Source organism: Hyposmocoma kahamanoa, unplaced genomic scaffold (genome assembly GCF_003589595.1).
Source record: "Hyposmocoma kahamanoa isolate Upper Pololo Valley unplaced genomic scaffold, ASM358959v1 210, whole genome shotgun sequence".
Taxonomy (NCBI): Eukaryota; Metazoa; Arthropoda; class Insecta; order Lepidoptera; family Cosmopterigidae; genus Hyposmocoma; species Hyposmocoma kahamanoa.
In genome coordinates this window covers 4,947,244-4,961,505 of record NW_020653731.1, presented here as the reverse complement: position 1 = coordinate 4,961,505, position 14,262 = coordinate 4,947,244, and the positions used below count along the sequence as shown (strand labels likewise).

The following is a 14,262-nucleotide window of genomic DNA, read 5'->3' as shown; positions in this document are numbered from 1 at the left end:
TAATAAACGACGGGACGAACGAGTCGTGTGCCTAGTAGAAAGTGACACGCGTGTCCATAGCGGTTGCAGTGTCACTCAGAGCATTAAATCACAAAGATCTGAGGGGTACTGCCATTGCGCTGACAAGTCCCATGTGCCTGTAATTACACCAGCACCTTTACCCTTCCGAACCGGAACGCAGTACAACAACAACGGAATTCTCTCTGGATGGAATTCACTACCCATAACAACCAAATCAGAATCAGTTAAGAAAATCATTTCCCCAAATAGGTCCTATCGGGAATCGTGGAGGACAGACAGCGGCCACAGTGCAAACCGTTAAACCACCGATGCTTCTGAGACAGTATTAACATAAGAACAATTTAAATGAAAACTTTCACAAGTACTCCGTGATTCAAGACCTAAGTAAAACTTTTGTAAATACTGTTATAAATTCTCCAACAAGAAAAGCGGGGTCTAAATGTGATTAGGGTGTATTTTCTCTTTTGCAAATCAACAATGAAAATTAAGTCAAACATTTCTTTGTTTTCAAAGGAACAAGATAATGTTAGGGAATGTACTTATCTAACTTTTAAAGAGTTCGTTCCTTTATACAACAATTGTTATGAATTTGTGAATTGGGAAACTTTTTAAACAACTTTGTGGGATACATTCAAGTATATTCTTTCGGGTATTTTTTTTTGCTTGTTTATTATTGATGTGAAACTTTATTGCGAGGTAGTATTTTTAGCAATATGGTTTTCATGACGATTTTGTAGCAGTGAAACTGCTTTACGTACACAGTCAAGTTAGTTTAAGATAAGTACATCAAGTTGTTAGGGAATGAAATTTTCCAATTTTTATTTTTCAATGTATAAATAAGTAATATGACTTTGAATTCCAACAAGTTGTTTAACTCTAGTTGTAGCCAACCGTACAAGGATGATCTAGCTTACGATTGTAGCAAGAAAATTTCAAAGTAATTGTATGCTGTTTCGATATAAGTAATCGTCAAAACTTCTTACATCAAATTTGTTTTTCACATCTTACCGGTTGCATTACCCGACGTAACCCGTGAACTGGTGAAACAACATTAATTATTTGCTCGTCCTTCTTTACGACAATTCTAGCTCATCTCGTAACATGGCTAATAAACATGTATTATGTGGCAGTTAATATAATATGGCCTACTTACGTAATTTTTACAACAGAAACAAAAGAACGCGACTCAATCGATTTTACATTTAATATCACTAAAGCTCCTTCGTTTAAGGGTTCGTCGAAGGAAGCACTGACACCTTACCTATTTCTGCCACCAAACAGTAATGTGAGCATTACTGTGTTCCGGTTTTGCAGTGTAGGGGTGCTAGTGAAATTTCAGGCACATGTGACTTGTCAAATCTCATGATGACTGAGAGCTTGCTATTCAAAGCTGTAAATTGCACTGCAACTGGTAAGACCTATCGCTTAGTGTATGCGTGCGTGCGTGCGTGCGTGCGTGCGTGCGTTTCGTGTGCCCGTAAAATTACCAACAAAATACACATATCACAATTTTACACTATTCTAAGTAAAATGTGAATAATAAATACATCGAGTTCTTAGGTGATCGCAATTGCTACACGTGGGACAAATAGATATAAATATGTTTTAATTTATTCTAATTTCCATTATGTCGAGTGTGTGCGTTATTATTATTATTATTATTATTATTACTATTATTATTATTAGTAATTAATAACTTAACAAAAATTCATATTGTTAAAATAAAATAATTTGCAAAACATAACGTAGCGTAAATTGGAATGTTTCTTTGTAAAATTAAAAAGAAGGTATTTAATTAATATTTTTTTGTATTTATCGTGAAACAATAGGGTGATTTACATTATTAATATTAGACATAACTGGTTGATGACTTTACAACCGTGACCATGGGACCTGTAAAGACCCGAAACGTTGGTTTGTTTGAAGAAACAAAAATACGCGATTTGAATCTGGATAAATAGTTTCATTTCCTAAATGTTACATATCTCATGTATTTAATGCATATTTAATGGTAAATAACATTTGACAATAGCTATAAATACTCCTAAGGCTTCGTCCAAACGTAAGACAAAAGGCCTTGATAGATTAATTGAACAATTCATCACGGAGGCATCTAATCGAAGCAACTCACCTATTTTCTCGAATTTATATCTAAGCTGTGTACACAAAATGTCAAAGTGTGTTAACACAACGGTATAATATCTTTAAGCATCGAATTAAATAATCATTTGATTTCATCATCGTCAACCCATATAAACGTCCCACTGCTGAGCACGGGTCTCCTCTCTGGTCAAAGTCAAAGAATCATTCATTCCATAAGTAAAATAAATTTACACTTGAAAACGTCATTTTTAAGCTACTGCTCGTTCACTATGCTGACTTCCCTGAGAAGAACGTGTAAGAAATTCTAGGGATTGCTCTTTTCAAATAAACTTAAATGCTATGGAATACACCTTGAATCAAAAATCTGTGAAATATAGAGCCGTGTCGTCTGTCCATACATCTATATCTTACACGCAGTCTTCAATTTTGTAATATGACTTTTCAATTAAAATATTGTCAATGTAGTTTTTAATCTTAGGAAATGATAAACTTATGTTTTGGAATCTTATTGTAAAAATGTATACAATTTCCCATAAAAGAGTCGTTTACCTTGATTAAACGAAATCGTGGTACCATGAGTTTGGACTTAGCTCTAAGGTTAATATTATGGATATCTTCTTTCTTATTGAAATTATGTATATTTTTACGAGCATATAAAATATTTGAGTAAATGTACTGTGATGCCACAGTCATGACACCAGTCTCCTTAAACTTTTCTCTGAGAGAAACCCGAGAGCCTAGACGATACACAGAACGAATCGCTCGTTTTTGCGACTGGCGAGGATTTAAGCCATAGTCCGCCACGTTGGGAACTTCATATGTATTCCGAGTGTTGAGAACCATCTTCGATGAATGACTACTCTGCTTCAGAAGCAATATGCAGGATGCCACGTCTATTGCTTCTCGGCTGGTATAAAAAAAACCCAAGTTTGAGTCCGGGTAAGTGTGGTTGTCAGGCACATTAACATTATTACATTACTTTGTATTAAAGTTTCCGTGTCTGGGCGGTTTACGTAGAGAGCATGTCAATAATATTTACGTATATTTGTCCTTATTGAAATGGGAATTCTCTCTTTCTCTTCTAATTTGAAAACAGATTAATGTGGTTATTTGGTACATTAAAAAATCATCAAAAATAATTACACATCAAAGTTAATCACGTTGTCTTACTGATGTTGTTAGGCTAGAACTACCTTATTGTAATTATCGTGAACAGAATACGGTTATAGCTATTACAATAGGATAACAAATATTATTATCGTATGATAAAAATAAATAATCAATATTTATAGAGCAGTAGAACGACTTCCGGTTCGGTTTTATTGAATAATGTATGACATGATCTATAGATAATGATGTTTATATGACCTAAGTAGATCATGAATAATATCGAAGGCCATAGGGGTGAATTTGCCGTGTTATTCATGGTTATATAGAAAATGGGTTCTTGGTGGACTCCGAGGGATACAAAAGAAGCTCGTTGGTGCACATAAAAATAAATTGGCATTAACTCGGTTTGTTCATTTCAACAACAGTGTCTACAACATTTCAATTTAACTTAAAGTAAGGATATAAAACAATGTAGTGATGACCTAACGGATTTTAAATTTTCTAAATTGGTTCTAGTCTGTGTGTTCTGGGAAGTGCCCCATAGTGAATTCCGTAGCTTTGGTACTCATTGTAGAGAGAATTCCTTAGTTTAAGAACAGGCAATTGGTGTAGTTGTCAGGCACGTTATTATTCCCTATTATTACTTTAAAATTTTTGATACAAAGTTTAAAGAGTATTTTACAAACAAACCATATATTAAAACATGTTTAATTATTGTAACTTTTGTGTTCGTAACAATTAAAGCGAAAACAAATAAATAAAAATAAATATGACTGGCCAGAGAAAATATAATTAACAACATTATTTAAATTTGAACTTGGAATAAAAGCGACTTTGAATAAAATGTGTTTTTACATGTGCTTGTACACAAAGCAAAGTTTAGAAGCTGTAGAGCTCCTTGTAAAAAAGATCGTTCAGTGAAGTACTGGCATCAGATGAAGACTTTCAATCTCACCGCATTTCCGTGTTCCGGGAAAAAACTGAGCCTCGATACGGTATTCAAAATACCGGCAAAAACAAAGACTTTTTTACGATACAAAGTGACGGGACGAACAAGCCGTGCGCCTGGTGTTAAGCGACAGGCCTATCCATAACAGTTGCAGTGTTACTCACAGCTTTAAATCGTAAAGATCTAAGAGATACTGCCACTGCACCCTTCATCTTGAGACATAAGTTGACAAGTCCAGCATGCCTGTAATTTCACTAGCACCCTTACCCTTTAAAACCGGAACGCAGTAATGCTTACATTACTGCTTGGCGGCAGAAATAGGTAAAGTGATAGTACTTCACTGGACGAATTCTTTCACAAGAAGCTCCACTGCTGTACAACTTACGAGACTGTTTCAAAGCTACTTTATAACTACTGTATAATTTTGTATAACATGCACATAAGACTAGCCTTTTAAGTAGTCGAAACATATTTAAATCTTCTTTTCTAACACAAATTATAAATAGGAACTTATTAATTTACAAAGAAAACATTTGTAAAATTAAAAATAAAAAGGTATTTAATTAATAGCTATTGTAACTATAGTGAAAAAATAGGGTGGTTTGCATCAATATTAGACATAACTGGTTGAAGACTGTACCACCTCAGTCAACCGTGACCATGGGACCTGCAAAGGGCCCGAAACGTCGGTTTGTTTGAAATAGCAAATATACGCGATTTAAATCCGGAAAAATAGTTTCATTTCCTATGTGTAACAATCGCGAAAACCTAAGAACTCGATACAAATTATAAATTTAAAAAATATTTATGGAAGTGTAGTTTCAGATAGGGAGAGCCTGATTATATTACCATCATTCTTCAATCTACACAGATTATACTAAGATCCACTCTACCGTGTCCCAGAATAAAAAATACTAAATATTGGTTTACTAGCTTTTTTATGACATCAAGCGACGGGATGAACAAGTCGTGCTAAATGTTAATCGACACACATGACACTCAAACTCACAGAGAAATAAACGTAGGCCATACAAATATTTCTTCCGACCACGGAATTGAACCCGGAACCTCTGCGTGGCAGTCCAGCATGGTAACCGGCCAGACGGTAGCTGCGGGAATTCCCGAGACAGTGCGTACATTCTCCGGAAGACGCGCTACCTATTTTTTGGCTCCTATCTAGTTTGTACATTACACAAAGTTCTTTATTTTTCTTTTTTTGTATTAAGTTATTTACATTCAGGTTACAAGGACCGTATAGGCTAACATACATAACAACGCAACGTAATTTTTTTGAACGCAACACACTCATATCCCCGCACTAGGGAAACCCTGTATCGCGGGTGCCATGGACACATACATAGACAACCAACAAATTACACCCAAACTCACGAGAGAAATAAATGTAGGCCATACACATATTTCTTCCAGCCTGGGAATCGAACCCAGGACCTCAGCGTGGCAGTCCAGCATGGTAACCGTTCGACCACAGAGGCAGCTAAAATAATAAAACACTAATTACTGTTTATTTACACGTATTGTCTGCGATGTATGATGCAACGTGGGTGTCCGGTAGCCAACCTCGGCAACGACGGTATTTGACACCCTTCCAAAACTCATCTTTATGAAGGTCGCAAAACAACAGATCAAACAAATGTTGAGTTAGTACTCTCACCACAAATAAATTAAAATTAACATTAATCTATGGTTTTAAAAAAAATCGGTTACATTCCTTTCCACAGCAACCTGAATCTGAAAGCCCTAAGCCGGATTTATATTTGTCTGACGTGTCGTGTCGTCATGGGTCGGAACGGTATCGGTTTCATAGATTTAATATGGTTAAATTTAAATTAGTGTCTCGCAATCTGACGTTTGTGTTGTGTGTATGAAACCGATACCGTTTTGACACGTCATGACGCGACACGTCAGACAAATGTAAATCCGGCTATCCGGGCGGCATGATCGGCACGCACCGCGCGCAGCTTACCAATACTTTATAAATTAATTAATCGTCCCTGATCATGTTCCGTATAATTCGCTTAATATCACTTTGGTTAACTGTGACGGAAAACACCGTAATGAAAATAACACGCCAAAGGCGGTTCATATACCTCACTGTAATTTCCTTAACCCGCATTGGGACAGTTAGTTCCCAGAAATGTGGGTTAAATGAATAAATGTATTTATGTCAACCCACATACGAATCTTTTTTTTTATGCTAACAAGTGACGGGAAGAATAAGTTGTGCGCCTGTAAGCGACACGCCGGTCCATATCAGTTGCAGTGCCACTCAGAGCTTTAAGCGTGTAACACATAGAGAAGCGGGTGCGGGTCGGGCGTGAGTCGAGTCGGGACTGCGGCGGGTCTAATTCCTTGTAATTGTATATAATAATAAGGCCTGTCGGCAGTTACACGGTTTTGTCGGTAGTTCCAATAGTTCCACGGGAGATTATTATTGCCCGTGGAACTACTAGTAGTTCTGCTGGTAGTTCCACGGGAAAGAAAGGATAATAATTTATTTTCTCCACAAACATAATGGTTACATTAGAATTTAGATATACACAGTCAGATATGTTACACTATGTTTGCAAGAGACTGGTACCTAAACTAAGCCGAAGCTTGTAATATAGGTAGCCAGGTCCCTCATCTCGAATAACAATTCTTATATAAAACATTGGAGAAGTTAATGAATGACCAAGAAATACAAATTAATGATAAGGTTAAGGTAAATCAAACACAAATTTGTATATATTAACTTAACTAAATACTGACTAATAATAAAAGAAAAATTAAATAAAAATAAAACCGTGTAGTGTTATACGCCCCCAAGCGGGGGCGCGTGAGGGGCGCACGGATCCGCACTCGGTATATTGTCGTCCATATTATATACACGAACTGTCGCGGTCTCGACCCGACCCGCAACCGCGCGTATTGTCGTCCATATAAATACACGGAATAAGACCCGACCCGACTCGCGCCCGACCCGTACTCGCTCTATGTGTGTTTTACGCATAAAATCCCAAATATCTGAGGGGCACTGCCTCCGCACCCGTCACCCAGAGATATAAGTTGACAAGTCCCATGTGCCTGTAATTTCACCATTCAATAACTACCAGATACGATAATCCATGGAATGATTTTTTGAATTTGACACTTGTATAACTTTAAGCAAATCGCACTCTTGGTTGTAATAAGGTCATATCTGCAAAATGACAACTTTTTAATACAGGTTTAAAGATTCTACGAACGAATTCGGTAACGTTTTTATACTTAAATAAGAGAGTATAAAATTTCGCATACAAACATAATTTGTTTCGTGTAATTCGTATTATTTTTATAACTTTTATGTGATAAAAACACTGACGTGTGATATTTATATCAACCCATATACAGACACCTGTATAATTACCAATCTATAAATTGCACCTTCGTCGGTGCAATAAGGTCACGTCTGCAAAATGATAATTTTTCAGGAGAAGTTAAAAGATTCAACATCATCAATCCATATTCATGTCCCACTGCTGGACACGGGTCTTCTCTTAGGCGAGAGTTCAGACCACAGTAACCACGCTGACCCGATGCCAGTTGGGGACTTTACACTTTTTTATAAGGGTCGTGAACCTTCTTCGACGTGCAGATTTTCTCATAATATTTTCCTTCACCAAAAGCTCGAAAGCTCATGGTATAGCTTCTGCTTGAAAGGCATTAGCTCAAACCATAACCACGGCTTTAAAGATTATACGAACGAAATTAGTCAATAACTTTTTTATATTTGAATAAGGTAAGAGTTGTAAAATGTCACGTAGATATACTTAATTTGTTTCATGTAGGTTAGTAGTTCTCCTAGGGAAATATTATTTGAATTTGTCCCGTATGTGTTCTATTATACTTATCTGATTACGATAAAATTTTCGTGAGTAGTTGTACCCCGACCCGCAAAAGTTTCTGAAGTATTAAAACCAGTATTATTATTAATACAAATATCGGACACGAAGCAAAAACCCTTTGATCTGACTGTACTCGAACAGACGGTTGTCTGTTGCCACGCGGGGCCAGTGTTCTTAGCCACTCGAACTGTAACCAGGATGAACTTTAGCGCTATATGTAAGAACACAGCTTTCTTTCTTCCATGTCGGTGTAGGCCTCCTTCAGTTTCTGCCACTTCTCTCGGTTCTGTGCCATCTGTATCCAATTTAACCCCGCCACTTTATGTCATCCTTGCAATGCATCTGCTGTCTCCCTCTGGGGCGTTTTTCACCCCTTGGTCGCCATTCGAGGACCGCTTTACCCACAAGAACACTACTACCGACTACTTATTTCTGTCGCCAAGCTGTACTGAGCATTCCTGCGTTCCGGATTTGAAGGGTAATGATGCTAGTGAAGTGGCATTGTACCTCAGATCTTTGCGACTTTGAGCTCTGAGTAGCAATGAAACTTTTATGTGTGGGTGTGTTTCTTAACAACAGGCACATGCCTCGTTCATCCCGTCACCTGGTATCATAAAAAAAGACTATCTAGATATGCCAAGAGTTGTTAAAAACAACATTAACCATTTGTCATTCCATTCTGGTATATAAATTCAATGCACTCTCTGTCACTAGCTAGGAATCTTCTAGATCATTGCGTTTCAACTTAGCCGGTCCAGTAGCTACAGAAATGAGAACCAACGGGGGTAGAAAATCGATTTCTACTTCCACTAGAAGTTTTGCGTATTTTAACAGCTGCCGTTGCGAATGAGAATGTTTTTATTAGCCGACTTTAAAAAAATGTTTTTCGATCTTTGTATCAATAATATTAACAAACAAGTGGAATATTGTAATTAAGTTTTCTTAAATATCAGGATGTTTGACCACCATGACATTCAATTATTTTTTTGTGAAATTACTCCACTAGTTTGTTATAATTATTAATACAAAGATCGAACACTTAAGTGGGTGATAGACGTACGAGGTTAAAAATCGCGGTTTTAAAGTTGGCGTTGACGTTTCCCACAAATGGCGTTACGACAAAAAAGAAGATCTTTGTTTAATAATTATAACAAACAAGTGCAATATTTTCATAAAAAATATATTAAAATCATGATAATAAAACATCATGATATTCAATGAATACGTATTATAAAATAATAGATAGCCTATGTACCTATAGCCCCACACAATGGGAGCGCGCCCAATCAGCATTGGGACGTGATGACACGACATTAAATTGCCTTGCAGATGTGTGCAGGTTTTCTTAGGATATTTAACTTCACCGAAAAGCTCATCATAGTAAAAAATTTCAAATTAAATTTTTTAATTCAATCCAATTAAAATGTATTTATTCATCGAGTTCTTAGGTTTTCGCGATTGTTACACATAGGAATTGAAACAATTTTTCCGGATTTAAATGGCGTATATTTGTTTTTTCAAACAAACCAACGTTTCGGGCCCTTTACAGGTCCCTTGGTCACGGTTGACTGACCATGAAAAAACAAATATACGCGATTTAAATCCGGACAAATAGTTTCATTTCCTATGTATTTATTTGTCAACATTGGTTACAGTAGATACATTGAAATACATGGTGATAAATAAATTTATGGTACGCCTTAAGGCATACGAACTAAATAAATAAATGACTACATAAGAATCACATACAGTTTAAAAAGTTCTTCTTATTCCTGAAATCACAATATTAATTACGTCATCATTATACTAACAAATATTTTGAATCTATAAAGTAAAATTTAAAGAGAGATAAACTTCGCACGTAAATCTGAAAAACTCAAAGGTGCAACACGCCTTCTACTTGAGTCAAACCGTTTGGCTTACTAGGTAAATAAATAATATTATAAAATGAATATGATATTAAAATGTATATAGAAAATATGATATAAAAAAGACTACCACACTAATTGAATCTCAGACTAGGATATTCCCTATTCTATGAGTACTAGAAGAAGGAAATTAATAGACATAAGACCAAAACCGGAAATCGATCCCGGGACATCGGTAGAGCAATTTTTGTCGAAGAAATAGTAAGTAAACTTAGGTTCTTAGGTTTTCGCGATTGTTACACATTAAAAATGAAACTATTTTTTCGGATCTACAGCGTGTATATTTGTACTATTTTCGATTATAGTTAATATCTCATTCCCTTGAGAGTAGTGGTTAAACAAAAAAAAAATGGTTTTTTTTTATGATACCTAGTGACGAGACAAACAAGTCGTGGGTCTGGTAGTAAGCGACACGTTCGTCCATAACAGCTGTTGTGCCACTCAGAGCTTTAAACCGCAAAGGTCGGAGGGGCACTGCCACTGTGCCCGTCTTTCTGGGACATAAGTTGACAAGTCCCATGTGCCTGTAATTTCACCAAAAAATATATGATAAAATAAATACGATTTAAAAATGTGACAGACAGCCACACCTATTCTACGACTACTAGAGAAACGGAATTCAATCCGGGGCTCTACTCCGAACGTCGCCCTGCGAGAGTCTGCGAGACTGCGAGCTGTTGGGCCACCGACATCATTATAACAAATTTTCAAACAAACCAACGTTTAGGGCTTTTTACGGGTCCCATGGTCACCAACCAACCATTTGTCATCAACCATTTATGCCTAATATTAATGCAAACCACCCTATATTTTTATTTATTATGATTTTAAATTTATCAAAGAATATTCGTAAATTGGAATATTACCTACTTCATACGTTTTGCAAAGTATTTTACTTTAATAATGTGAATTTTGGACGAACTCTTTCACAAGTAGCTCTACTGCTACTAAATTAAAACATGAAAAAACATATAATGCGACTTAGATCCAAAAAAGGCAGTATTATTTCCAAATTGTAATATTATTATTTTTACTGGCTGGTTCCGAAATGCGTTGCAATGGCACTGAAAAAAAAACTTGTTTATCTTTTAGCCTTACAAAAGATGGCCTTAAAGGAGAGGGCTCCTTGACCCTTTCCCAGCGGTGGGATCTACATTACACTTCAGTAAGTTTTGCGAGCGTGTACACAACTCACGAAAGGATAAACCTTCCACGACCGGATAAGTAATAATAAAATGCATACGGAACAAGCAATTCATTTTTTTGTTGTATTAGATAGTTTATATACATATGGTAGTTTAGTTTATTCTAATTTCTATTAATCATTAATAATAAATTAAACTTAATAAAAATTCATTCAATAAAATAATTTGTAAAACTTAATGTAGCGTAAATTGGAATGTTTTCTTTGTAAAATTAAAAATAAGGTATTTAATTAATAACTATTGTAACTATAGTGAAAAAATAGAGTGGTTTGCATTAATATTAGACATAACTGGTTGAAGACTGTACCACCTCAGTCAACCGTGACCATGGGACCTGTAAAGGGCCCGAAACGTCGGTTTGTTTGAAAAAACAAATATACGCGATTTAAATCCGGAAAAATAGTTTCATTTCCTATGTGTAACAATCGCGAAAACCTAAGAACTCGATATATTAGATAGATTAGTGATCATTGGATTTTTAACCGACTTCGATAAGGAGGGTGTTCTCAATTCGACAATTTTTTTAAATTTATTTTGTGTGTGTATGTGTGTGTGTTTTTGTATTACGCGATTTCTCCGATATTTGTAAACTGTTTTACAACCGATTACCGATTTGGCCAAATGCAGCCCAAAACCCAAAGAGGGGGGTAGTCTTTGCTCAGCACTGGGACATAATAGTTTCATTTGTTTTTTTTACCACTGGCAACTACTGGGATATCTTCAATTCCATTTGTCGCCAGCGGCAACAACAGATCTTTTTATTCTTTTTGTTACCGCCATCTATTTCTGGTTATATACTCGATGCCACCAGGTAACATATGAGTTTTTTCCCATTTGTCGTTAGTGGAAATCACCACTGCAGCAACAACTGAGGTATTTTATGCCGTTTGTTTCCATCTGGTAACATATGGGATTTTTTTCCCATTTGTCGCCAGTGGGAACAAAGCCAGTGGTGACAACTGGGAATAAGCCCACTTGCCTTGCCGACAGCCACTGGCGACGGTCGACCACTATGCATTATTTATATAAACCAATCTATGAATAATTAAGACGAAGCATACCAGCTGTATAGCAATACAGTCCACCTTTTATTTCACGTACCATTAGGACCCTAACAATTATAACAAAGTAATGAAGTATTGTCACAAAAAATAGATGAATATTATAATAGTATAAAACATCGTCATATTTAAAAAAATAAAAAGTTTATTTTGCATTCAATGTTACATACAATAGAGTAGTTTTGGTCTGACTAATGAATTACGTCGCTCATGAAGAATGACCAATCTCCTAACTGACACTTAACCCCCTGGGTTATGTCATGTGAATATTTACTCAGAAGAAAGCCTGTGTCATACCTTATATTAATACCCCAAGCACGCTATGTCATAATGCTACGTCAAGACAGTTACGAAATTGGACACAAAGTAATGTGTACTGCTATTCGTCGCATTAATATCAAATAACATTATCTACACTCACGGACATATTTAGAGGAACGCTAAAAAAGATTGAATTATGATAACCATAATGATAATGTAATAACGCATACTCTCACAGCCCCGCACTAGGGAAACCCTTAATATTTTATTCCTTTATTATAATTTATTAATGCGCAGACAGAAACGCTTACAAAAAAATCCTTCGATCCGGCCGGATTCGAACCGACGTCTTCTAATAAACTGTGCCAGACGCTATGCCAACTATGCCACGGAACGAACCAACGGACCTCACGAATTTTTTTATGTGTTTGTTTTGTCGGATTTTTCTTGTTTGCATTAATAGTTACTCAGAAGCAGGTTTTTCACTTTGTTTTATCACCTAATTTTTTAATTAAAGCAAGGTATAAACAACAATGTTCATGCCAGATTATGTCACATCCATGCTTTAATTTAATAGTATATAACTCACTCTTGTTACATTTGCATATAATTTAATATTACTTAGGATTTTACCAAAGTGACTGTTATAAGCTTTTTTGACGCCGGCCTGCTGTGTGTGACGCAGTCTGACAGGCGGTGGGTTAAGCCTCTTTTGTTTTAGCAAATTATGTCACTCGTTCTGAACGCCACTTTTTTATATCAAGTGACGACAAGTCGTACGCCTGATGGTAAACAACACGCCTAATAACAGTTGCAATGCCACTCATAGCTCTAATTCACAAAGATTTCAGAGGCACTGCCACTACGCCCGTCCCTCTGAGACATAACTTGACAAGTCCCATATGCCTGTAATTTCACCAGCACCCTTATCCTTTAAAACCGCAATGCAATATTTTCACATTACTGCTTGACGGTAGAAATAGGTAAGTGGCAGTACTTTCCTGGACGCTCTATCACAATGAGCTATACTGCTACTAAACTACAGGAGCTTTTAAAGCATTTGGAATTGTACAGATGTATTGATAATTTCGTAATTCATTGTTTTGCCTATATTTTTTTTGTTCTGTTTTTTTTGTTCTATGTTTTTTTTGTTCTATGTTTTTTTATTTGTAAGAACTTTTTAGTTATTTAGCTGACTTTCCTTGTGCAGTTTTTTACCTTATTTGTAAAACTAGTTAAGGTTGTTGGCCTTATTGCCAAAACAAATTAAAAAAATCTTAAGCGCGGAGGGAAAATCTTGATATCGTTTTAGAAGTAACTTAAAACAAATCAATGCCATCTATCGGAATCTTGCCGAACTAACACTCCGCTACAATAATATTATAATGTTGTCATTTGTTTCAGATTTGCCAAAATGCATCACCAAAGAAGTCGGACTCACATCATCTGTTCACTGGCGTTAGGTCTTATTGTATTTAGTAAGTAACTTAAGTTAGTTAATACAAGTAATTTAAGTACATTCATATCGTCACTAAACAGCCAAAACCAACTATATCGCCAAAATCTCTGCCTTAGGAAACTTCTTTCTTATATTTTTACAATAGCTACACATTGAAAATGAAACTAATTTTTGGAATAAAAAACAATTGTAATGAAAAACAACTTTTCGGGTTTAGGTTTTTTACATATCCCATGGTCACGGCAAATTGAAATGTTATCTAATACCAATGCAAACCACTG

General features: G+C 35.9%; 1 protein-coding gene across 1 annotated transcript in view; it reads left to right on the top strand.

The window, feature by feature from the left end:
- Nucleotides 1-14,262, top strand: part of LOC113227393 (laccase-4-like) — a 95,460-nt gene that overhangs the window by 36,611 nt on the left and 44,587 nt on the right. The window contains exon 2 of the mRNA XM_026460287.1: nucleotides 13,927-14,000. Within this exon, the coding sequence (XP_026316072.1) occupies nucleotides 13,937-14,000 (64 nt within the window). The 5' untranslated portion in view covers nucleotides 13,927-13,936. The remainder of the gene's footprint in view (nucleotides 1-13,926; nucleotides 14,001-14,262) is intronic.